The following is a 25,442-nucleotide window of genomic DNA, read 5'->3' on the forward strand; positions in this document are numbered from 1 at the left end:
CGGAGGGGAGCGGGCACGGCGGGGGGGTCGCTGGCCCGGGGAGCGCAGGGGAGGGGGCACGGCGGGGGGGTCGCTGGCCCGGGGAGCGGAGGGGAGGGGGCACGGCGGCGGGTCGCTGGAGCGGAGGGGGCACGGCGGGGGGGTCGCTGGCCCGGGGGGAGCGGAGGGGAGCGGGCACGGCGGGGGGGTCGCTGGCCCGGGGAGGGGAGGGGAGCGGGCACGGCGGGGGGGTCGCTGGCCCGGGGGGAGCGGAGGGGAGCGGGCACGGCGGGGGGGTCGCTGGCCCGGGGGGAGCGGAGGGGAGCGGGCACGGCGGGGGGGTCGCTGGCCCGGGGGGAGCGGAGGGGAGCGGGCACGGCGGGGGGGTCGCTGGCCCGGGGGGAGCGGAGGGGAGCGGGCACGGCGGGGGGGTCGCTGGCCCGGGGGGAGCGGAGGGGAGCGGGCACGGCGGGGGGGTCGCTGGCCCGGGGGGAGCGGAGGGGAGCGGGCACGGCGGGGGGGTCGCTGGCCCGGGGGGAGCGGAGGGGAGCGGGCACGGCGGGGGGGTCGCTGGCCCGGGGGGAGCGGAGGGGAGCGGGCACGGCGGGGGGTCGCTGGAGCGGAGGGGGCACGGCGGGGGGGTCGCTGGCCCGGGGGGAGCGGAGGGGAGCGGGCACGGCGGGGGGGTCGCTGGCCCGGGGAGGGGAGGGGAGGGGAGCGGGCACGGTGGGGGGGTCGCTGGCCCGGGGAGGGGAGGGGAGCGGGCACGGCGGGGGGGTCGCTGGCCCGGGGAGGGGAAGGGAGGGGAGCGGGCACGGCGGGGGGGGTCGCTGGCCCGGGGGGAGCGGAGGGGAGCGGGCACGGCGGGGGGGGTCGCTGGCCCGGGGGGAGCGGAGGGGAGCGGGCACGGCGGGGGGGTCGCTGGCCCGGGGGGAGCGGAGGGGAGCGGGCACGGCGGGGGGGTCGCTGGCCCGGGGAGGGGAGGGGAGGGGAGCGGGCACGGTGGGGGGGTCGCTGGCCCGGGGAGGGGAGGGGAGCGGGCACGGCGGGGGGGGTCGCTGGCCCGGGGAGGGGAGGGGAGCGGGCACGGCGGGGGGTCGCTGGCGCGGGGGGAGCGGGCACGGCGGGGGGGTCGCTGGCCCGCGGGGAGCGGAGGGGAGCGGGCACGGCGGGGGGGGGGGTCGCTGGCGCGGGGGGCGGGGAGCCCGGGTTCGCTCGGGAGGGCCCGCTTTGCCGTGTGAGGGGAGCCCATCAGGAGGCTGTCGCGGGGCATTTCGGGAGCTGTAGTTCCCCAAGCGTCCGGTCTGCCACGCTGCCGTTCTGGCCCCTGCCACGCCTCGGCGCATGCGCGAGGTGTCGGGAAACGGAGTCCCTGGGCCGCGCTTGCCCGGCCGGCGCTCCCTTGCGAGACGGCTGCGGGACTCCACCTTCCAGCATGCTTCGCGCGCGCAGGCGCAGCGGCCTCCGCAGGCTGTGGTAAACAGAGCCGTGAGGCCGCGGCGGCGGCTCGGGGTCGCGGCAAGGGGCCGAAGCGCGGGCGGGGGGCGCGGGCGGGGAATGGCGGAGGCCGCGGGCGAGCCGCCCGGCGCGCGGGCCCCGGCGCGGCGCTGAGCCAGCGGGCCCATGGCGGCCTCTGAGCCGGGCCCCGAGGCGGGCGGCGGCCCGGGGGGCAGCGTGGAGATCGACCCGGACTTCGCGCCGCAGAGCCGGCCCCGCTCCTGCACCTGGCCCCTGCCCCGGCCCGAGCTCTCGGCGGCGCAGCAGGAGGCGGCGGGCGGCCCGGCGGCGGCGGCGGCGGAGGAGGGGCCCGGCGGGGCGGCGGCGGCGGGGCCCGGGCCCGGGCGGGCCGAGGGGCCGCGGGGGCCCGGCGGGGCGGCGGCGGCGGCGCGGAAGGGCGGCTCCCGGCGGAACGCCTGGGGGAACCAGTCCTACGCCGAGCTGATCAGCCAGGCCATCGAGAGCGCCCCGGAGAAGCGGCTGACGCTGGCGCAGATCTACGAGTGGATGGTTCGCTTCGTGCCCTACTTCAAGGACAAGGGCGACAGCAACAGCTCGGCCGGCTGGAAGGTAGCGGGGCCGGGGGAGCGGGGCGGGCCGGGGCCGGGGCCGGGGGAGCGGGGCCGGGGCGGCGGGGGACGCGCCTCCGTCAGCGGGGCGAGCGCCCCGGCCGGCCGCTGCCGAGGCCGTGGCTGAAAGGGGGAGCCCGGCGCGTCCCACTGACCCAGCGAGCGGCTGGGGGGCGGTGCGCGCTCCTGTCGCTCGCCCCCCGAGCCCGCCGTCTCCCCTGGCTGCGGTCTCTGCTTTCCCCGCACCGGGGCTGATGCCTCACCTGTGGGAGGCAAAGCAAAGTGAGACCCTGGTTGACAGTTGAGCTCCTCTTGCCCAGTGGCATTTTCTGCCCTAAGGGTGTAAAGTTCGTCTCTTAAGGAGTGCGTCCCAGCCTGTGCAACGGACTCCCCCAGGAGAGTTAAGGATCCTCACAACCCCCACACCTTCCGCTTGGCGATTGCGTTCTCTGACCGAAACACGTCGCTCTGCGTGTGTGTGTATATACAAACACTGAAAAAAATCCGAAATAGTGCATGCACTTCTCCCTCTGCAGAGAGGGTGAGAGCGCAAACATGTTGCAGATTTAGTTGCTTACTGAACTGCTGGAAAGTGCTTGGATACTATGGGGAGAGCCTCTGTAGAATGGAATATCTGTTACTGAATTCTTTCAGTTCACCTATATTAAAAAAAAATCCCCCAGACTTGAGGTAGTAAACCTACTGGATGGAGCACTGGACTGGGACTCAGGAGACTTAGCTTCTGTTCCTCACTTAGCCACTCCTCTGTGGAGCCCTGAGTGGATACCAAATTTATATCTGTGTATGGGATATCGGCGGATGTCCAAGGAGCTGCACGGTTCTATCCTAGAATAGAATACCAGGGTTGGAAGGGACCTCAGGAGGTCATCTACTCCAACCCCCTGCTCAAAGCAGGACCAACTAAATCATCCCAGCCAGGGCTTTGTCAAGCCTGACCTTAAAAACTTATAAGGAAGGAGATTCCACCACCTCCCTAGGTAACGCATTCCAGTGTTTCACCACCCTCCTAGTGAAAAAGTTTTTCCTAATATCCAACCTAAGTCTCCCCCACTATCAGGAATAACAGCAGCAAAAGCAGCCGCATGTCCGGCCCCCGCTCGCAGAAGCCAGTGCCCTGCGTGGGCAGCTCCTCTGGCATGGCTGTACTGCCCCCAGTCAGGGAGGCTGCTTTTGCCGCTGCTGTTCCTGGTAGGGCCCTGCAGCTCCTCGGATACCCATTTTATATCCGCAGATATAAATTTGGTATCCATGCAGGGCTTTACTAGTCTGCTGGGTGACCTTGGATAAGTCACTTACCTCCCCATGTCTGTTTCCCCAGCTGTAAAATCGGAATAGTGATACTAACCTTTATAAAGTGCCTTGCTCTGCAAACAACAAGTGCTATGTAAGAGCTTGGTATTATTCTTATTATTTATAAGTGTGCAAATCAGGCACCTAGCTGTGCCTCCTTGTGTTCCTTTTACCATCAGCCTTTTCATCCTCCTCTTTGTTTTATATTGACCTGTCGCTTCTTGTCAGTATTTAGATTGTAAACTCCTTAGGGGAGGGATTGTCTAATGTTTATATAGAGCTTAGCATAATGGACCCCCATTCTATTAAGGGCCACTGAGTGCTGCTGTAATACAAATAACCCAGTGCATCTGATGAAATGAGCTGTAGCTCACGAAAGCTTATGCTGAAATAAATTGGTTAATCTCTAAGGTGCCACAAGTCCTCCTTTTCTTTTTGTGGATACAAACTAGCACAGCTGCTACTCTGGAAACTAGTGGATGGAGGTGGTTGTGATGGGCTTTGTGGAGATGGAGCAGTTTGTATGTGTCTCCACTGAGTAAATGAAGCAGATGAGGATTGCCCTTTGTGCCAATCTCTGGTCCAGCTGGTTTCTGCATTTCCAGGAAAGGCTGCTCCGTGCTCTCTTTGTTTTCTGAAAAGTTTGCCAGGAAAGGAGCTGGCCTGTTAAGCGACTCTTGTGCTAAGCTACTGTATTAGATGACAGGTTTCAGAGTAACAGCCGTGTTAGTCTGTATTCGCAAAAAGAAAAGGAGTCCTTGTGGCACCTTAGAGACTAACCAATTTATTTGAGCATGAGCTTTCGTGAGCTACAGCTCACTTCATCAGATGCATCTTCATCTGATGAAGTGAGCTGTAGCTCACGAAAGCTCATGCTCAAATAAATTGGTTAGTCTCTAAGGTGCCACAAGGACTCCTTTTCTTTTTGTATTAGATGAAGCATCATTTGAACTGTTTTTAAATACAAGGCTACAGTTCTTTGTCTCCCAGCTTCTCTGAAATTCAGTATAAATAACTCCTTCATAACTCGTATTCCTGGCTTTCAAAAATCTCCCTTTAGAAAGGGTGCTCTGTCCCATGGGCAGAGGGGGTGGGTATGTCTGCCCTACAGCAACTGAGGGAGCTCTGTGAAAAGTTAAAATAGACTGTGGAATACATTGTTTAAAAATACTAAACTGTTTCTCTGGAAATAGAAAAGGTAGATACTAAAGTAACATGAAGAGCATTGACCTTAGTTTCCATCCTCTGCTGTTATCAGCCTGGTCTTCCGTGCTAGCGTGTTTAGACTAATGAATTGAATGAGGAACTGACATCTGAGGGATGCTCTGGGCAAGCTACCTCAACACTCTTGCTGTTCTGGTGCTGGGCCCCCTGACTGCACTGGGGTGTGAACTTGCTGCATGTATCACCTAGTCCATGACAACTAACTTTAAAATGGGATGTCTTTTTGCTTGTATTGTGTTTATGGTTTCTTTGGAATTGACATTTATTTGTAGTTATTTATAGGCAGTTTCCACGGTATGCATCCGATGAAGTGAGCTATAGCTCACGAAAGCTCATGCTCAAATAAATTGGTTAGTCTCCAAGGTGCCACAAGTACTCCTTTTCTTTTTGCGAATACAGACTAACACGGCTGTTACTCTGAAACCTGTCATTTGTAGTTGTGTTCATTATTTTAATTGTATTGCTTTAGCCTCCAGAGGCCTAGTTAGGATTAGGGCCCTCTTATGCCAGGTGCTGTACAAACATATAGTGACTGTGATTGCCAAAAAACCTTATGATCTGAAGACCAAACACAGACCTACAGAGGGGAATGACATATAACATGCAAGCAAGGTGAATGTGGGGGTGATGATCTTGTTTCTGCCCTAGGACAGCTGACATAGAGGGTGTGTGCAATATTTCTACATTACTGTTCAGGTCAAAAAAAACTTGCCCTGATATACACACCAGGAATAAGGGGAGCGGTGAGAATTTTGCCATCACACGAGCTAGTGCTGTCCTTAATAACTGTACATACATACAAGGGGGGTAGGCATTTTAGAAATACTGAGAGAGAAAGAAATAGGGGTCTTATTGTTGCGGAAGAGAAGTCAGTTCCCTACTCCTTGCTCTTTCCAGAGCGTACAGTGGATTTAAACACTTACAGATGTCTTTAGGAGCCTGAACATGGCACTAGTCAGCACATAGAGTTTGTCACTTTTCCAGCTGCATGGTGGCTGGCTGAGGATCTCTGGAGAGGGCAAGTAATCTGACTAAATTTCAGCTACTCTGTTAGTTTTTTTCAATACTGGCTGAATCTGGTTAGTCAACAATTGTCACGGGACAGTTTGCTAGGATGTGTTGCTTTGCAACAGCTGTAAATACCAATTTTCCAGCAGGTCTGGTTGTCTCACCTGAAGGGAATTCTTCCAGGCCCCATGTTAGAGGTGGGCTATCCTCTGTGCTACAATGATTCATGTGTAATTATTTTGGCAAAAAGTTGGTGAGACTGATGTTGGATCAGTGTTCTCTGTGCTGTCCATTGGGGAATGTCCGTATCTAGTCTCTAGGCTAGTGGTTCTCAACCGGCAGCCCAATTAGCACACACCTGTGGGTGTGCCCAGGGTCCCAGCTGCCCCGGGGTCAGGCTCTTGGCCGGCCCTGCAGAGTTGGGGGTTTGGGAGTCCAGGGCTCCCTGCCAGCCCTAGGGACCCACAAGCTTTGGGATCTGTGGCAGCTGCGCAGCAGGGCCTGGGGTGAGCCGAGAGTTAGGGTCCAGGGTAGCTGCCCAGCCCTGCAGGCTCCGAGATCCAGAGTGCCACACGGAGGGGGACCAGGGTGGGCAGTTGGCTTGCCCTGCGTGGCAGGGGTCCTGGGGTCCAGGGCAGCTGGCCAGCCCCGCAAGGTCCGGGGGCCTGGGCAGCTGTGCGGTGAAGGGTCGGGGTCTGGGCTGCTGCTGCCCTGCCACCTGGCTCCTGTGGCCCAGGTTACACATTGTGGGCCGCATATGTGACCCACAATGTGTAATATGTTGAGAACCACTGCTCTAGGCCATGAAGCAAGATTTCAGAAGGAACAGAGTACTCCTTGAGTTCTCCACAAGTCAATTTTGAAGTTCTTTTCTTGACCTTTGACTAATTGCAAAAGAGACATGACTATGTTGTGAAGTCTTTGGCCCACTGCATCCAAATCTCAGTGTCAAATAGGCAAAGCTGGTTGACTGAATTAAACAGGAAGAGAGGTGTTTTAGGACACAAATTAATTTGTTCTAGGTTTGTACAACGCCTAGCATAATGGGGTCCTGGTTGGTAATTTTATATTATAATTAATAGTAATAGAAGTCCTGTGTGAGGAATGTGCTGCATCAGAATACAGATCCCAGAGCATTTATAGCTACTCTAAAGCTGTATTTAGAGTGGGTTCTAAAAATGTTTCCACTTCAAATAAAAGGTACTGGGGAGGTTGGAGGGTCTAGTATGAAATACCATTTTCAGACCTTTGTTTTCATGATACCATGTTTGTACCTTAAAGGAAAACTAGTGTGTGAAATGCGCAATCAGAATGTTTTTGTGGTAAGGCAGACATGCAGATCCTTGTGTGATAAGTGAAGGGAATGGATTGTTCTGGTGTGGAAATATGCAGAGGTCTTGCTGCTGCTCTGGAATTGCTACTGTTCTCTAATGCAGCCTTTTAGGTAGTGCTACTCAGTTTGCAGCACTGCAGTCTGTGAATCAGTTTATTCAGGATGGCTTTGTTTTATGGCCTTCAGCAGGGGCAGAACAGGAATTTCCACGGGGGAGACTGTGCTTAACCATGATGAAACTTTATAATCTCTCATTGTTACTTCATAATCCCTTCATAGCTGTTCCACTCCAATGTACAATTGAGTGAAATTATAAGTCTTGCAGACTGAGTATAACTAATGTGAATTTCAGTGAATTTGAGACTTTTGTGGGAGGAGGCAGTGTTCGCTACGCTTTAAAAGGAGAAAGTTAATTTGCTGGCTGTGCAGTTTCCTTTTTCTCTGCAATCATCCAATTTTGAAGTTAAGAACTAACTGGGATTAAAAAAGTGGAAATATTCCAGCAGGGTTTCTCTCTCCCTGGACTTCTTTATAATCCCCTCCTTTGTACTTTGTAAGCTGCTCTCTGGATCAGAGGATAGATCTTTCCTGCTTTCAGATGGCTTCTTGGGTTTAATGCAGTTGGGTAAAGCTATGCTTTGTTCAATAGAAAAGGATAAGCAAGCACCCTTAAGGGAATCCATGCCATGTGTCTGAAACTGCTGTAGGGCTGTTTCATTCCCATATGTATGGGACCAGTCAGGAAGGTGCTGGGACAAGCAAAGTGCTAATTCTGAGTTGAAGACACTTAGTTTTTTCCCTCTAAAATTATTTTTTAAATGCCTCTTGGTTGAGAGAGAGTGCATTCTGAAACTTCCTTCCTCACCAGAGGCAATTTTCCCCATCACAGAAATCAAGCCTATCCCTTTTATATGGCACATATGGAGTCTCTTTATCATCCTTCCTGATAGTATATAATCCTCTCCCCACACACACAAAAAAGTCAAATGACTCTTGAGTATCGCAGTTGTCATAGGATGGTTGAATTCAAATTCACATTCAGCATTTCTTGAACACTCTCGTCCCAAATAGCCTTTGAATCAGACACTTTAGATGTTAACAGTATCTTAAATATTACACCCAAGAGCATTACAAAATAAAAATCACCAAGCACTCTGTGTTTGAAACGAGATCTATCTGGAAGGTAGAGTAGATGGCTTGTCTACTCCTTAGCGACTCTTGGTTCTGCTGTTTGTGAATAATTTGGACATATCTCACTGTAAAATGTGTATTCAATACACCTCAGAAGTGTATATTGTGTGAGTACCACCTGGGTGAGAAATCACTGATTATTGGGCCAACTAGGTGACCAAGGATGGAGACTTGCTGGTAATCCTGCATGCAGCACCAGTGACCCTGTTCATGCCTGTCTAGATTTTTATATTGGCACCCATCTTGTAGTATCTGATCATCTGTGAAGGTTGGAGGACAAATTCAGAATAGAGAATGTCTAATATAAAGGAAGTCCTGTGTACGTACTGCCTTGTGCCAGTAGGGCAGGGTGGCTTGTGTCCCTGTGGCCATCTGAATTTCCATATAAATATGCAAAAGAAAGAAGCAAGCTTGTTTCATACTCTAGAGCAGTGTTTCTCAACTTTTTGGATACCAGGGACTGGATTGCTGCCTTCCTAAACTACATCAGGGAGATCTCAGGAACTGGCACCAGTCCACAGACCAGTCATTGAGGAAACCCTGCTCTAGAGCACTCCTGGTGGGGTGGGGGTAGTCAATTAATCTAGGACATCATTATGCCTAACAAGTGGCTTCTTGTTCAGCAAACGTAATGTAAATTTAAAATGAAGCTTTGCTTTAGCAGAGCAGCTAATCTTCTCCTTCTTTTGCCTGCTGAGGTTTATCTAGTTTTATCTACTCACTGTATGTCCCAGGTCAGCATCACTTGTTCTACAGACGAGATGTTTTTGTAAATACACCTCTACCCTGATATAACGCGGTCCTCAGGAACCAAAAAATCTTACCGTCTTATAGGTGAGATCGCGTTGTATTGGGGTAGGGAGAGGAACCGCTCCCCACCCCAGCTCATCTCTGCTCTGCCTCCGCCTCCACAACTGAGTGCATTGCCGCTGCTCCGCTTCTCCCTCCCTCCCTTCCAGACTTGCTGCGCCCATCAGCTGTTTGGTGCGGGAAGCCTGGAAGGAAGGAAAGCGGGGTGGGGGAAGCAGAGCGGCGGTGGTGTGCTCAGGGGAGGAGGCGGTTCCTCTGCGCGTACCCCTTCCCCCAGGTAACTTGTTGTGGCCCTCCCCATGTCCCCCCGCCCCAGCTCACCTCCTCCTCCTCCCCTGAGCGTGCTGCCGCTGCTCCGCTTCTCCCTCCCTCCCTCCAAGGCTTGCCGCGAATCAGCTGTTTGGCATGGCAAGCCTGGGAGGGAGGGGGGAGAAGCAGAGCGGCTGTGCATGCTCGTGGGAGGGGGTGGAGGTGAGCTGGGGCGGCGGGGCTGCAGCAACTATGGGGTGGGGAGTGCAGATGAACCACTTGCGGTAACAGAAATTCGGATATAACGCAGTAAAGCAGCCCCACTCCCCGGAGCGTTGCTTTACCGCGTTATATCCGAATTTGCGTTATATTGGACCGCATTATATTGGGGTAGAGGTGTATGTGGAGTTATGCAAATGAATTGACTGGTGCTTGGATAATTGTTCTGTCTTGAAAGATTACAGCCCTTCGCCTGCTCTGATCAGTTTTGATGCTCCTTCTGTTTTCCTCTCCTGTTGACATGAGGACGTATGCTGAAGGGTTCCAGTGAAGGCTCCTAGGAAAGGATGCTTTTAGTGAGTTACGTGTACAGAACTAATTGTAGGTTCTCTTGCACTGCTGACGTGGTGAAGTTGCTCTCCAGCTGTCTAAAATTGTGGCTTTTCCCATCAGTAAGATCCTGGACTGTCAGGAACAGCAGTAAAGGGCTTGGGTTAGGGGAAGATGCAAAGAAACCAAACCTTAGTTTACAGTGCAGTAGCACTGAACAGTCTCCAAATCTTGGCATGTCAGGGTTGTGGCATTGCACTTGGCTGGTGTCTCAAAGTCTTGTTAAAACGGTGGTATGAACTTGTCTAGCTTTAAACCAATCCAAATCCTAGTGCTCAGAGGTGACCCTCTTCAGATGGAAGTACTGAGAAAGGAAAAAGAAGCACATGGGAGATTGCTGCAGACTTTTCCATATGTTCTCTCGTACTGTAAAATAAATGATTTGATAGAGCCTTATTCATCAGCTTCCAGATGAGCTCCGTCATCCCCTCATCTTTTTTATTTTTACAATCAGACCTTGGAGTAGCTGAGTTAACTAGTGTCCCCTTCTGGAGATACACAACTTATGCCAAGGGCTAGTAACAGCCCAAGTTAATAGGGCATGTTCTGGTTCATGCCACTTAGAGAAGAGTAGTTTTTCTCTTTCCAGGAGCATCTGTTGGTGGGTGGGTGGGGGCATGTATTTTGAGTTCTGACCTTTGGTAATTGATAGTTTCATGGCCCCATTGGGGGAAAAAAATGGGGAAATTCTCCAGTCTCCACCCACTGAGGCATAACTGACATTAAACCTAGATGTCATCAAGCAAAAGAAAATGGAAAACTTAAATTCTATATCTTAGTGCTGAGCGAAGCCTTAATTCTGTCTGACTTGTAGCGTGCGTGTGTTTCAGGGTGGTTCGGACCAGTGTATAATTTTATCCTGGGGTCAGGGAATCGCTGACTCTGGAAAAGGAAAAAATGCTACTCACTCTTGTCTTGGGTATACTGCGAAAGTGAGATTACCAGGGAGTTGACTTGCCCAGCAGCAGTGAGGCGCGGTGTGCAGCTACCCAAATACTGCTCCATTAAACTTTGCTGCTATACGTGGAGTATTGCGTGTTCTAAGTGAAGGGTTTGAAACTTGATGTCCTGTTTTCCCTTATGCACTGGAAGTGTAATTGAAGTAAGAGTCACAGAAGTGCTCGCTGGTGGTGGGAACTGGCAAACATCCTCTTTCTCTGCCACTCAACTGACTTTGAAGCCCATTAGTCTTTAGCAGGTTAAAGAACATAAGAATGGCCGTACTGATGACGGAGACTAAGTTTTTGGGTGACTGCAGGCGAACAATGCTTTGAGTGTGACTTCCTTGGAAACATGGCTATTTAAAAGGTTCTAGAAGGAAGTTCGCCATGGTTGAAGTTAGCTCTAGTTTAAGAATTAGCTTGGCTGGTTGATTTTTGACACGTATCCTGGACTAAGCCACTGGAATCTTGCTCCTGTTTTTTTGTTTCCAAATGCATTCTTAAAGTGCTAGCAGTGTGCTAGGTGCAGTAAACAGATTGGGCTCTTTGCTCCAGCAAGCTTAAAACCTAGATGAGCAATTCGAAGGTAGGATTGGAGATAGGAACCAACAAAAGCCAAGTGACATACTCTGGCATCCCAGAGACAGTAAAAATCCTAGAGAGTGGAAACACTTTTGGCAAAACTTGTCACACCTCAGCACTTTTTAGGGGAGCGAATTAAGATTACTAGACCTTTTGGAAGATGTGACTTGGAGGAGAGGGTGAAAGCCAGGACGAGGGAGGGTTTGTGGGAGCCAAGTAGTGAGCTGTAGCTCATGAAAGCTTATGCTCAAATAAATTGGTTAGTCTCTAAGGTGCCACAAGTCCTCCTTCTCTTTTTGCGAATACAGACTAACACGGCTGCTACTCTGAAACCTGTAGAATAAGGTGCAGAGATGAATGGGAGAACAATACAGAATGGGTGGTTACTGGTAGTGGTGGTGGTGTGTGTGTGCACGCAGGGGCAGGGGGAAATGGAACCAGATGAGAACAGAAAGGTTGGGATGAGGGGTGCCAGGTTGTGTAGGGTCTCATTGCTCAAGCATGATCTTATTAATACTTGTTAATAGCCTTACTAATGGTCTTGTATAGAGAGCACCTTCCTAACGCAGCCAGGTATTCAGCCCTGCGTCTTGCTGTTCACAGTGAACTCTACAGAAAAACAAGGTGTGCTTAACAGAACACACAGGCCCCATCCCAGATCCTCTAAGGGCTTGTCTACACTGGCGATTTACAGCGCTGCAACTTTCTTGCTCAGGGGTGTGAAAAAACAGCCCCCATGAGTGCAGCAAGCTTCAGCACTGTAAAGCACCAGTGTAGACTGGGAGCTACGCTCCTCGTGGAGGTGGGGTTTTTTTAGAGCACTGGGAGAGCTCTTTTCCCAGCGCTCTGCACACAAGCCACGTTAAAGCGCTGCCCGTGTAGACTGCCCCTAAGAGTCTTAGTCCTAGAAGGCACTGTACTTTTCTCAGGGGTGGGTGCTCTTCCAGACGGAACATTGCCTGCTATATGCATCACCAGTCTAATTGTCTTGGAAGATTTTTGGTGTCACTTTTCTCTGTCCCCAGGTGCTTTGCTTTTGGAAAGAAATTTGCTTCTCTGGAAGAATGCTGCAGAGACACTGCTACATAGCTGAGAGAGCTCCCCAAGAAGGCTGTTGCTGGGAAGTTGGTGCTGATTATAACAGCTGTTCCCTCCTATCCCGTCCAATCCCAAATGACTTTGGAGTTATCCATATAAATAGCCACATGGCTTGGCTTAAATCAGTTGGCCTTCCAGATCCTTCATTCCATAGCGCATTTTAAGATCCTCATCTCCCAATCCCCCATTCTGTAGATGAACAGAAAAGACATGGGACCCACTGCATGCATTTAATGGAATATCATTAATAGATGACTTCAGCCTTGTGGCTCAACCTGGTGTGTTCATTCTGGGGGGAGAGGGCATGAAAGGGACCCTGAAGCCATGCATGGGAAATGCTGTTAGATAACTGAAACCCCCTGCAGCAGAAGCAGCTGCCCAACAAGACCATTGCAGCTTTGCTTTGCAGACCCTCTTCAATGCTAACTTTGCGATCTTAAATCCTTTGACATCAAATAGCTAAACAAATGTTTGAGAGATGGATGCTGACAGAGATGTATGGGGTTTGGGTTTTTTGTATACATCTGCATTTAGCTGTGGGAGTGCCCATAACATGCTAGGCTCTTTCCAGGCATAGAGATAGGTACCATTCCTGTCTTGGAGAGGGTATGGTCTAAGATTTCTAGCAGTAGTCTTGACACTGGACACTAGAACCTTGTCTGCACTATGATTTCCATACTGTTTGCCTGTGGTACTAGTGCTGGTGGTAACACTAGAATGGACACAAGCATTTTTTTGCCATCTTGTAGCCTGACAGTGGTAAACATGCTTGTTTCTGGTCTACTCTGGTATTTCCATAGGTGATACAGCCAACCAGCTGTATCAATGTAAGACAAATGGTGAAAAAAGGTCTAGTGTAGATGCACCTTCAAGGTGATATTAGTGTTGGGAGTGTAATGCTGGCAGTGGTAACAAGTGCTTTCAGAGTAGTAAGGCAGTTGGGAAGGAAGAAAGAGAGCCCAGATAGTTAGGGAAGGAGAGAGTAAATCTAGCTAATACCAGTCAGCTTTTGTCATTTGGACAAGAACTGTTGCCTCCAATAAAAGTCAGGCCAAGGACCATTGGCAGGAACAATTGCTGGGTGAGGCCGCCTTGCTTGACCCAGTATGATAAACCTATTGGGAAATGCCCCCTTAATTTTACAACTTGTTCCTTACTCTTCACGTTTAGTCACAGTGGGATAATATCCTGCCGATGACAAAAATGGGGGCCACCTTCTTGAAACAAAATCTCCCCTTCATTCTCAGAATTCTGTAAGTGTCACCTAACTTTTGCACTTCTGAACTTTCTCCAGTTCATGTTTTGGGTAGGTGACCTCCCTGCTTTCATAAGGGCATTAATTACAGAGCCCCTTGCATTGTCTGTGAAATCAACAGGGTTGGAGGCAAGTCAGCTCTTTAATTCTGCTTTAGAAGATCTGGACACTTGAGTTCATTTTCAGTATTGGCCTAGCCCTTCTGCTAGGGTTACTGTACCCAGAATTGCAATGTGTATGGCTTCATCACAGCCTCCTGATGTGCATGAAGAGTGCTTGAGGTCTGAGGTGTACACATGACAAAACTGTTTATGGGCTGCTGACAACTGTGTTGACATGAGTATTGGCTTTGTTTCAGAGTGTCTTGCTTGTAACCTCCATGCCGCCAGAGAGCTGGAAAACTGTAAACTAAAGTTTCCACTTAAGCCAAAAATGGTGGCCTGTTCCTGTAGGTTTCAGTGTAACTGAAGGGTTTGCAGTCATGTAGAGGATTTTTGTTGATGTAGCAATTAGCTGATTGTAGTTCCGGCCATAAACTAGGTCTCACAGCTCATCTGGCCTATTACCCAGAGACACAATCTTCCTTCTTTTTCTGTACATGTTGTTCTAGGCCATGTGGTTTAAAGTCCCGTAGAAGTACACTGAGCGAAAACCCTTCTGTTTATGCAATAGCAGTCATTCTTTCCATGGTGGGGTGTATATACTAGCTGCTGACTAGTTCCTGATGAGACTGGGGTAATGCAGGAGTTCACAGCTTAACTGTTGGAAGGGAAGATGAGGCTCTTGTCCTTGCTAGTGGTGGCTGCAGAAAATCCTATTTTAAATCAATAATGTTCATGTGTAGTCTTTTTTTGGAAGAACAAAGTTGTCAGCCTCTGCAGGAGACAGGATACCATGCTGAATTGGCTGTGTGGGATTTGGGGATCACTGATCAGTTTATTTAAAAGAAAACTTCAGACTAGGGAGCCATTAAGTTGTGCATGTTGCTGAACCTATGTCACCACATGAGCAATGATGAAACATTATTTACTGGTACAGGTAGTCTCTGAGGATCACAACTCCATGGTAACCTAGCATGCTGACTAGTTGTGAGGAATTTGTATGCCTTCAGGACTGACTAGTTCAGGGTTCAGGGAGGTGGTTTTGGCTAGGGGAATGTCTAGGATGGGGCTCGGGGCAGACCCAGTCCTGCAGCTTCTTCCCACTGCAGGAGTAGTCTCCACTGACTCTGTGTTGCTAGTCCCACTCCTGCTTCATTTCGGGGAGGTGGGCAAGAGATCTGATGAGCAAGGCAAAACTGACACAGAATCCAGCATAGCTAGGTGCTGACGAGGCCATGATGGGGTTATTGGAACTCTGTCTGCTCTGAGGGATTCTTCTTTGTCAGCAGTGGGTAGAGGTTGGGGGAGAGGCTGATAAGCAGTTGGGAGAAAGAAAAGGAGCTGTAGCTTGGCTGGGGTGGGAGAGGATGTAAGGAGGGCAACAGGAGCACCCAGTTAACTCCGTTCAGACTGTCTTGGCTATATGGGTTAAAGCTGGGGGCCTCTGCAATCTGCTCCATCTTATACTGGGTTGAGGCAGCCCGGGGATCCCTGTCATGGAAGCAATATAGCCTCTTAGAGCAGGAAAAATTTGTCTTCCTTAACTAGTTCAAGGTAAACATTAAACAAATCCACCACTGCAAAACTTGGGGAAGAAAAGTTTGTGTTTACGTAAGACCCGCTCAAACAATGGGAACTTCTTCTGTTGGGTCTGAAGTGTCAGTCGTTAGACACTCTTCGCCTGCAGCTGTTGGTACCTATGATAATGGCAGACAGAATGTGTGTTTCGGTTTGTCATTTTCAGGAGCACTAGGAAGGCAGTGGAAAAGTATTTTCTTGCTAGATGGAAAGATCAAATTAGGCCTGGGTAGGTGTATATAGAATGAGAGGTGCAAATGCTGTGTTTCTGGTTGGGTATTATCATTGATCTCTTTCTCCGCCCCCACCCCCAATAGTGATCACACAGATTGCTGAAAAGTGGCTTCCTCTTTGTGGGGTGGGATGGGGAACCTCCAGAACCATGGCTGTGACTCATGTCCCCCACTAGATGAAGGCATCAAAATAAGGTTTACTTCCTATTACCCTGTTCGTGTTCGTTCTCTCTTTCTAAGTGTTTGAGTGTGGTAGTGGTCTTACTGAGTTCAGGGTCTTTCTCCCTCACTGCTGTGCCAAGGTTTTCACATATGGTGTGCTCCCATTGTAAGAAGCCACTCCCCACCCATTATCCCTCTTCCTTAGGACCACACTTAAGTTTGTTTTGACCCATCTTATATATATGCCATGGCTGTATCTGCAAGGGACATGCTAGGTCTTCCTGGATGGGAGAGTAAATTTGCAGCTGTGCTATGGAAGCTGCCTAGCTTGTGCTCATTGCATTCAGCTGTTCCATTGTTACAAAATCTTTAATACTCACTCAATAAACATTCTTCAGTGTTGGTTGCTTTTTTCAGGACGATGCTGTCTACTGAGTCCTTATGCTGGCCTCATGCTCTCTAGCACAGTTAAGGTTGCTCCATCCTTTGAGTTTGGTATTAGTTCCCTCTGAAGAAACTCCTAACACTCAAGATTCCTTTAGAAACTCAAGTCTCTCTACAAAGTGGAATCTAGTAGGAATATATATGCTGCGGATGCCAAGCTTCCGATGAGGAATCGGATCTGTTTATGTAATCTGTACAAATGGGGCTAACATGCTGTCTTTTCTGTTTTTTTCAGAACTCTATTAGACACAACTTATCCCTGCACAGCAAGTTCATTAAAGTGCATAATGAAGCTACAGGGAAGAGTTCTTGGTGGATGCTCAATCCTGAAGGTGGTAAAAGTGGGAAAGCACCAAGGAGGAGAGCTGCCTCCATGGACAACAGCAGCAAACTGGCAAAAGTCAGAGGTAAAGCATCCAAAAAGAAGGCCTCACTCCAAGCAGCTCCGGAAGCTACTGCCGACAGCCCTGGCTCCCAGTTCCCCAAATGGCCTGGGAGCCCATCATCAAGGAATAATGAGGACTCCGATGTGTGGACCAGTTTCCGGCCTCGAACCAGTTCCAATGCGAGTACCACTAGTGCCAGGCTGTCTCCTATCATGCCTGAGCAGGACGACCTCCCAGATGAAAAGCTTCTCCCTTCTCTAGTGTACTCCAGTGCATCCAGCAACGTCCCACCAACCGTGGCTGAGGAGCTTGAACTCATTGATGGGTTAAACCTGATGTCACCCAGTTCATCTATGCTGCCCACCCAGCAGTCTGCCTCAAGTGGCTCAGTCCAGAGAGATTCCAGCTTCTCTTTGAGGACCCAGAATTCAGCTGGTCAGACCTCTACTTTTGGCACCTCTCTGTTTAACCCTGTTGATATCTCACTGCAGAGTTCTGTTAACCGTTTCTCTGGCCCTCAGACCCTTGAAGCTCTCCTGACATCAAGCTCTCCACCTCCCAGCGATGTGATGATGACTCAGGTGGATCCGATACTCCCTCAAACTGGAAGCAGGCTAAACAGCCAGACTTTTCTGCTTCTAGGTGGACAAGTCACCCAGAATAAAACAAGCCCAGTCAACCCACGAGAAAAACCTTTGGAGCAGCAGTCAGAGTCAATAAGTGTCAGTGCTTTGCCATCTATGCTTTCTGCAGTGGCATCTCCTCAAAACACAGCCAGCATGCCCACTCTGAAGGCCCCAGTCCCAGCACCAACGGCCCAAGCAGTCCATCAGGGCACCCAGTCACTTCTCTCTTCTGTTAGCTCTGCCCCCTTTGGAGTGAACCAGGACAGGCTGCCCACTGACCTGGACGTTGACATGTACATGGAGAACCTTGAATGTGATGTGGATTACATAATCAACAGTGACCTCATGGATGGAGAAGGACTGGATTTCAACTTTGAACCCATTCTGTCTACTCCCAGCTACCCCAACACCTCCCAGGCCTCCAACCATACTTGGGTACCAAGTTAACTTCAGGAATACAAAAAGGTAGGCAAGTTTGTCAAATACTCTGTAGATTTCTAACAGACGCTGCCAGCTTGAGCTGGGATGTTCCCCTTGCAGTCCTCAAATGCCCAGTTCTGTACTAGTGAGGTACATCTGTTTAAAAAGTGGCAGTATCTTGATGGCTGAAAGCTACTGTGGCTGCCCTGCCTAGAGGAGAAATGAGCTTCAGAGGTAGATGGTATTGAAGCTACTTGTAATTTTCAAGTCCTTTTGCTTTCTTGTCTCTTGAGCTGCTGGAGTCTGGTTAGTGGAGTGGCTTGCTCTGTGTGCTCTTCACAGTGAGTGCTGGAGGATGCTCTCTCTGGCATTTCTGTGCAGGTTTAATTAAACTTTTGGACTGGGAAAATGCTGTCTATAGAGTAGATCTGTGAGACCACTCTAGTGTCAGAACTTCCTGGAAACACTTAATGTGCAATGCCATATTCTCTCTCCTTATAGCTTTTAAAAAGAAACAGTAATGCCTCCCTATGCCATTCGGTGACAGTGTACCTGCATACAGCTCCTGAGCCCTTGCGCTTCCTATGTCGTTCCAGCTATTCTGGAGATAAGATGATACTGTTTATAATTCTTGCAGCTTAGACTTCCCTGCATAAGCTTTCCTGCATTTACAATTTTCTTTTGGAAACATGGCCCCTCTATACCTTGTAAGAAATGTGAGGTTGCACAAATCTGGTGTAATTACTGACTTGCTTTAGCCATGGAAGCTGCTGCCAACACTGATGGAGTTAGCAGAGGCTTTTCTCACTCATGCAGTGCGCACCTATGATTGAAAAGCAAGTCCTTCTTAGGAGCAGGATGGGCTTCCCTTCAATCGCAGAAATGAGTTAGGAAGCTTGTTTTGGCATCTGGCCTCTGAGCACACATCCCTCTTTCCTAACCTGCCAGAGTCTCTCAACTTGCTCCTTGAATAGCTTTAACGTTGTGAGGAACTGATTCAGAATTGCTCTTCGATCACATGCAGCAGTCCTGACTTGGTTTTGGGAGCCAAGTGTATTGTGGCTGTGTTCCAGTAAAGGGGTCTATTCACAGGAAGGAGTCGCGAGTAAGGTAGGTGTCCTAAATAAATGCTGGGAACTGAGCTGTCTGTGACTGAGACCCACTCGGATTTTCCCTCTGCTTAGAATGCACCTCCCCAGACCCAGCTTGCCTGGCCATTGGATTTCCTTCTGGTATTGTCACTGGGCAGCACTGCACAACTGCTGGTTGTTTCCTGGGATCTGTAAGTGATATTCCATGTTTAGGAGAAGGCTACAAATACTTTAGAAAATAAAATAAACTCTTCCTACTGGAGAGCTGTGGGGAATGGAGTTTAGTTAAATTGCTAGCTTCAGAGGGCATTAGAATGTGGTGTTAGAATCCCCTTTGTGAGAGGACCTGTTTGTGGGTGGGAATAAAAGCCTAGAAACATTTTTGTCTTGGTTTCAGGGAAGGAGAGGAGGGGGCTTTCTTTTCAATTACCATCAAGTCTCTAAATCACATGCCTCTAAAAAAGCTCCTTCAAATCATCTTGTCTGGTAAACTCTGCTAGGGCCTCCTGGTTTTTGTGGGGAAGACACCCACCTTTTGGCCAACTGTGGGTGGTATCAATCTGTCATTTGTTTGCATATGGCTTTTCACTTTTTGAAACATTTCTCATTATCTTCCAACGTGCTGTTGGAGGGAGATTATTAAAAGCAGGAGTTTAATGGGACTCTCAAATGTCAGTTACCCAATCTTAAGCAGTAAATGCTGAGTGGCTTCATGTTAGTTCCTTTAATTTGTTCTCTGAACCATTTGGAGAGAACTGCTTCCCACACCACTAATGAAGTGGCAGTTCAGAAAACTGGTGCCCAGGTTTCCAGTGAGACTGACAATTGCTTGTTCTGTGAAAGATGCAGCAGTCTAAGTGAGTTGATGTCCCTGTGTAGTGTGCTTCAAAAACACTAGTTTCAGGAATTAATTGTTTGGGGCTTTGTCTGGCTGGATACCTGCTGATGAATGTTTCACCCTTTCCTGAAGGATTAGTTCAAACTAAAACTCGCCATCTTCATGCTTCAGAAGGGAAGCTAAGCAGCACAAACTAATACATTTATAAAACAAGTTCTTCTAATGCAACATTTTAAGGCAGAAGTATTTTTAACTAGAAATTGTTTCTAATTTGCCATGTGGTACACTACATTAGTGTTGGCATTGGCTAACAGCTTGATTCTGGTGAGCTTCTCAATACTGAAGAAGACTGCACTATAGATAAGAGCCTCTCCTCCATACAGTAGCCATAATGCTGTGCTTGTGATGTCAGAGCATATTCTTCTGATCTCATAGGTAAAGTGCTACTTTGTGTATGTAGAACAGTGGTGTCAACCTCAGCCCACCTGATCTGTTCGTATTCAGATTCTGTAGAATGTTTGCTTTAATTTTACAAAGTTCCTAGCAAACATGATTGTGAAACAACCATTCCAAATGTGACCTGAATGTAACCAGTGCAACACTGTCTGCCTGAGTCTCCAGACAGCATGGCACAGTGGCTCCCTGCCCCTCCCTTAATCCCAATGACATATCAACTATACAGTCTGTTAAGATTAAATGTCAATATTTAGTATTTCATTACTAACACCTTCAGCAGGTGGAATGGAAGGCGGGGCCAGAGAATTGGTAATTGCTGCAGGGAAGGGAAGGCAATGCAATGCAAAGGAAAGAACAGAGTAAACACAAGGGTAAAGGGAGAAAACTTGTGGGTGGGTGGGGTGGGGCAGGAAGGTAGATACACTGGGAGCACAAATAGTGGCTCTCCTTAGTGTGTGTATGGGGGTGGGGGGGATGTGAGAAAACCTGGATTTGTGCTGGAAATGGCCCACCTTGATTATCATGCACATTGTAGGGAGAATGGTCACTTTGGATGAGCTATTACCAGCAGGATAGTGAGTTTGTGTGTGTGGTTTTTGGGAGGGGGGTGAGGGGGTGAGAGAACCTGGATTTGTGCAGGAAATGGCCCAACTTGATTATCATGCACATTGTGTAAAGAGTTGTCACTTCAGATGGGCTATCACCAGCAGGAGAGTGAATTTGTGTGGGGGGGTGGAGGGTGAGAAAACCTGGATTTGTGCTGGAAATGGCCCAACCTGATGATCACTTTAGATAAGCTATTACCAGCAGGACAGTGGGGTGGGAGGAGGTATTGTTTCATATTCTCTGTGTATATATAAAGTCTGCTGCAGTTTCCACGGTATGCATCCGATGAAGTGAGCTGTAGCTCACGAAAGCTCATGCTCAAATAAATTGGTTAGTCTCTAAGGTGCCACAAGTACTCCTTTTCTTTTTGCGAATACAGACTAACACGGCTGTTACTCTGAAACCTCTCCTTAGTGGGAGCATGTCTTCCTACTGAGTTTCTACCCTGATATTTGTGCAGACCTTCCACTGACATCAGTTTGGTTAAGGATTGAAGAGAGAATATTGTCATAACTGCATGCAAGGGCCAGAGATAAAAATGGCATTCTTCTCTTGCCAAGGAATTACAACCTGATCTAGAGGGATGGAATAAACCTTAGTTTATAGCACTTTGATTTACTGCCTTGGCAGTTAAATCGTGGGATTGCTATGCATATTGTAGACTTGGATTTCAGCGAGACATAATTGCACAAGAAATAAAAAAATCTCAATTAAATACAAATACCTGAGCATGGATTGGATATTGTCTGGCAAACAGTAGTGTTACCAAGTGGGAAACCTCTGAGGTCAGTGTTAGGATCATATTCTAGACCCTTCAGGAAGCTCATAAGTTGTACGTTCAACAATAATAAAGTCTGAGAAACTATTGGGCAGCAAACCATGCCAAACTGAACAGTGATCTGGAGAGACTTGGATAGTTGTCGTCTGGGCCTGTGACACGTAGACCCATGAACACACTGATGTAATGCTAGCTGCAGATACTTGCATAGAATTAACTCCCTCTCCTGAGGCATATGGTCGGGGTTGTGTGGCCCATCTGTGAACCCTGGAGACTGTCTGCATTGAAAAACTAAGGAGCATTCCGTTTGGCAGCAGTATTACATTTATTGTACTGAGAAAAGATCCCTTCCCTAGTGGAGTTAACCAGCAAAACCTTCTCACCTCTCCTAGGAATTAATCACTGGACCTAGTTCAAACACTGTAAGTGTTTGTGACTGTGCGTTTGTTCATTTGAGTCTCACAGAAATTAAATGAAAAGTCAGTTGTGGGCTGGGAGGACGACCTCATTAAGTGGTGGTAGAAACACCCAGATTTGGTACAGTGTAGTTTCTGAGACGTTGCTTCTGTGTACTTCCCAAGGGCAAAGACTGAGAGGTAGTGATTCTTTTCTGTGGCAGTTGCTCTGATATAATGCATGACAATATCCATAGCAAAGCTTTGTTGTGACCATTGTGTGGATCACCAGCCCTGGTTCATTCTGACCTGGGAATATTTCCACTCTGTGAGAAATCGCAAATCCTATAATTGTGACTTGGGTTTCCAAAGTTCATGGTTACTTTAGGAGGGGGCTGAATATTGGGGTGCATAAACTAGTGCTGCAGTCTTGACTTTTTCCCTCCTGGGACCTCTCTCGTTTGGCAATGCATGACCCATGAGCTAGTGCAGTAGGCGAGCTGTAGGCCAGATCAAGACTGCCAGATGCTTTTGAACGGCCCCTGAAATCTTCTTAATTACTTATCATTTTTTTAATTATTTTCTCTGGAGGCTGGATCTTGACTGTACCTTGCGCAAGAAATTTGGACCTTGACTAAAAATAATTGACTATCCATGATCTAGTGTATGTACTGTGCGCAGTGCAGAGTCTTGAAGGGGCTAAACCAGATGAGCGGTCTTCTGATTAGATGCCATGTCTTTTTGAAAGCAGCTGTGTATTATACTAAGGAATGTTTATCAGAGGGTAGAATCTAACTAAGGATTTGTGGCCAACAGCTGGCCATACTTTGGATGCATGCGGCGGGGGACTGATGTGTGTCCAGAGCATTGCTGCTTAGCTTTCCCATCTGGACCATGGAACAAGAGATGCAGGATAATTTTGGATGAATTGAAACAAATCTGGTAAGTGCTAGGCATAGGGATTTGGGAGACATTCTATGGGAAATGTGCGCCAGATACACCACAGTTGATGTCCCCAGCAGTAAAGAAGCAGAAATCTGTAATGGGTTCTGAAGTTTGCTATCAGACATCAGCAGGAAGCTTCTCATCCCCACATCATTCTCAGTGAATTGCATTAAACAGTAGTCCTGGGGGAATTCTGCACCATTGCATGTGTGTAGAATTCATGTCTGGCGCAGAATTTTTTTTTCTGAGCAGAAAATACATTCTGCCTTATAAGAGCTGTAGTTCCACCTTTAGCCCAGCAGAGGCTGCTGTGGCACCAGAACAGACTGCAGTGGCTGACTGGCAGTAACAGCCAGCAGCTGGCTGCATTCATCACAGTATCCTGCCCATGGAGACAGATTAGGAGGCATGGGATATGGTGGGTGGGGACAGAGTGGGGCACATGAGGCTGCTGGGGGGGGTCACAAACTGGGGTTCAGAACGGTTAATGGGAGGGACAGACTGGGGCGGGGGCTCAGGAGCTAATGGGGAGACAGCATTTAGCCAGGGGCTGAATGGGTTGGGGGGGTAGGGGGCTGCAGGGCCACATGGGAAGAGGAAAGGGAGGCTGCAGGGACACATGGGAATGGGGGCAGATTTGCCAGAGTCAATGGGAGAGGCTAGTAGTCAGTCAGGGTCTGCATGGGGGAGGCTCCCCAACTCCCTAACAATCCCCCCCTCCCATAAAAACACCTGTTCCATACTTCTCCCACCCAATAACCCTCCAGGCTCACTCCCAGGCTCCTTCAGCTCCTCCGACCTCTGTTACCCCTGACTCCCCCAAGCCTTTGCACTGCTTCTGAGGGCTGCGGGAAATACATTTTTGTATTGTATTTTAAATGAATTACTCAGAGTTCTATATTAATTTGTCTAGTAAGGAATCTATTTGTCAAAAAGCAGTTCCTAATTTTTTTTGTCTGTATTATTACAGACCTACTTGCTGACAGGTATTTTGAAATTTCCAAAATAATTGAAACTGACATGATTATATTGTGTTGTTTTGACAAATAAAATATGCAGAATTTTGCAGAATTTTAAAATATTGTTCGCAGAATTCCCCCAGGAATAAAACAGCGATTTCACATTCAGGTGTAAGAGGAGGGAAGCAAAGGGCATGTGTACTGCCCCCTCCTGTGTCTCTTGGTTATTTGCGTTCAGTCCTTAGAAACTATTATTGCCTAACGGCCAACCAAGAATGGGGTCCTAAGGTGCATTGAGCAATGTACAAAAAGGAGCAGACAATCCCTGCCCTGAAGCTCGCAGTCTAAATAGACCGGACACCCACAGGGCGGTAGCGGGATAGAACTCACAAGCAGAATGACCAATGTGATGGAAAGAAATGGCATGCTAGCTCCACAGGTTTTTGGGGGTGGGTTTACTCAGGAGGTGGAGCAACTAAATGGAAATAAAAAAGAAGTGAAGGTTTGTGCTGAGGATGGGGCAAGTGAGAAGAAGGTGAGAGGGGCAGGTTTGGAGGATATTGGAGCAAAAGCCAACTAGCACAGGGCAGAGAGAGTCCAGTCAAGAACTGTAGAAGATTCTCCAAATGTCCAGCAATCCAGAGGTATTTGCTTTTATCTGCTGCGCCTGGTAAAACTTTTGAATCTCATCCATAGCCTGAGGCTAGTGATCAGCACAGGAGGATGGAGGGGGAGAGCTCCCAAGAAGGGAGCAGCAGTGCAGTTGGGATAATGGACCATGAAAAGTATGGCTGAAGGGAGTAGAGATCCTAGGAAAGGGAGTTGAATGGGAGCAGGGAGGATGGGCAAGAAATAGCAGAAGGCTTTCTAGAAAAGCCCATGGAGAACACTAGTAAAGGTCAGAAAATACTGTGTATTTCTCTGTATTTAGGTATGAAGGTGAAAACACCGAAATCTATAACTCAGTGCATCAGTGAGAAGGCTGAAGATCTTGGTCTTAAAAACACAACTTCCGTTTTATTCAGTGAAGCCATTTATGGGCCCTTACCTGTAGTTTCTGAGTCAGTGGAAGCAGGCTAGAACCCTGAATTTGTAGCCTCCCTTCCCTGGCACAAGTTATGAATCCTTTAGGCTGGAAATGCCATGGTTCACTGGTTCCACAGCTATGATGTGGTCTTGGTTCGATGTCCTTCAGCCCACAGGTTTGTAGGGACAGCGTCTCTTTGGAAATGCCTGGCTACCAAATAACTCTTGCTCTAGCATGCTAGGTGTTGACTGTCTGTGTTCAGATCCCTCCTGCAAACACATTCCTTCCCAGAAGCCCATGAAGATCAACCTCTGTCACTGAACCTTGCCTGCACCACTAATGTGAACAACCACTCTAAGCTGGCACCATCTTGCCAGTGGACTTCTGGGGGCTCTGTCTGACTGGACTGTAAGCATCTCAGTCTAGGGGTCCAGCTTGTGGAGCACACTGGCACTCAGCAAATACCACTGTCGTCATGCCATGTGGTGTGTACAGAGCCTAAATGAATCTGGACATTGGGAAGCGTTCCCCTTCAGGAGGTAAAGGGAGTCAAATAGCAGCCTAACTTACCGCTTCCTAATAGTGCCCAAAAATAAATCACAAGCTCTCAAGGGGCGCAGCATGGCCCCATCTCCAAAGAGAGGCTCCCAAGCTGACACAGGCACGTCACAGTGCTTAGCAAACCCTCCTATGAGCCCTAGGAGGTAGGTCAGGATTTTCAGCCCAGCTTTACAAATGGGG

At 49.1% G+C, this 25,442-nt stretch overlaps 1 protein-coding gene across 2 annotated transcripts in view; it reads left to right on the top strand.

Annotated features, from left to right (window-relative positions):
• Nucleotides 1–1,574: 1,574 nt before the first annotated feature.
• FOXO4 (forkhead box O4) overlaps nucleotides 1,575–25,442 on the top strand; it is a 63,132-nt gene continuing 39,264 nt past the window's right edge. For both annotated transcript variants that reach the window (XM_077825746.1, XM_077825745.1), the window contains exons 1-2: nucleotides 1,575–2,046; nucleotides 16,410–17,651. In XM_077825746.1, the coding sequence (XP_077681872.1) occupies nucleotides 1,603–2,046; nucleotides 16,410–17,633 (1,668 nt within the window). In that variant the 5' untranslated portion in view covers nucleotides 1,575–1,602 and the 3' untranslated portion in view covers nucleotides 17,634–17,651. The remainder of the gene's footprint in view (nucleotides 2,047–16,409; nucleotides 17,652–25,442) is intronic.

Source organism: Eretmochelys imbricata, chromosome 9 (assembly GCF_965152235.1).
Source record: "Eretmochelys imbricata isolate rEreImb1 chromosome 9, rEreImb1.hap1, whole genome shotgun sequence".
Lineage (NCBI taxonomy): Eukaryota > Metazoa > Chordata > Testudines > Cheloniidae > Eretmochelys > Eretmochelys imbricata.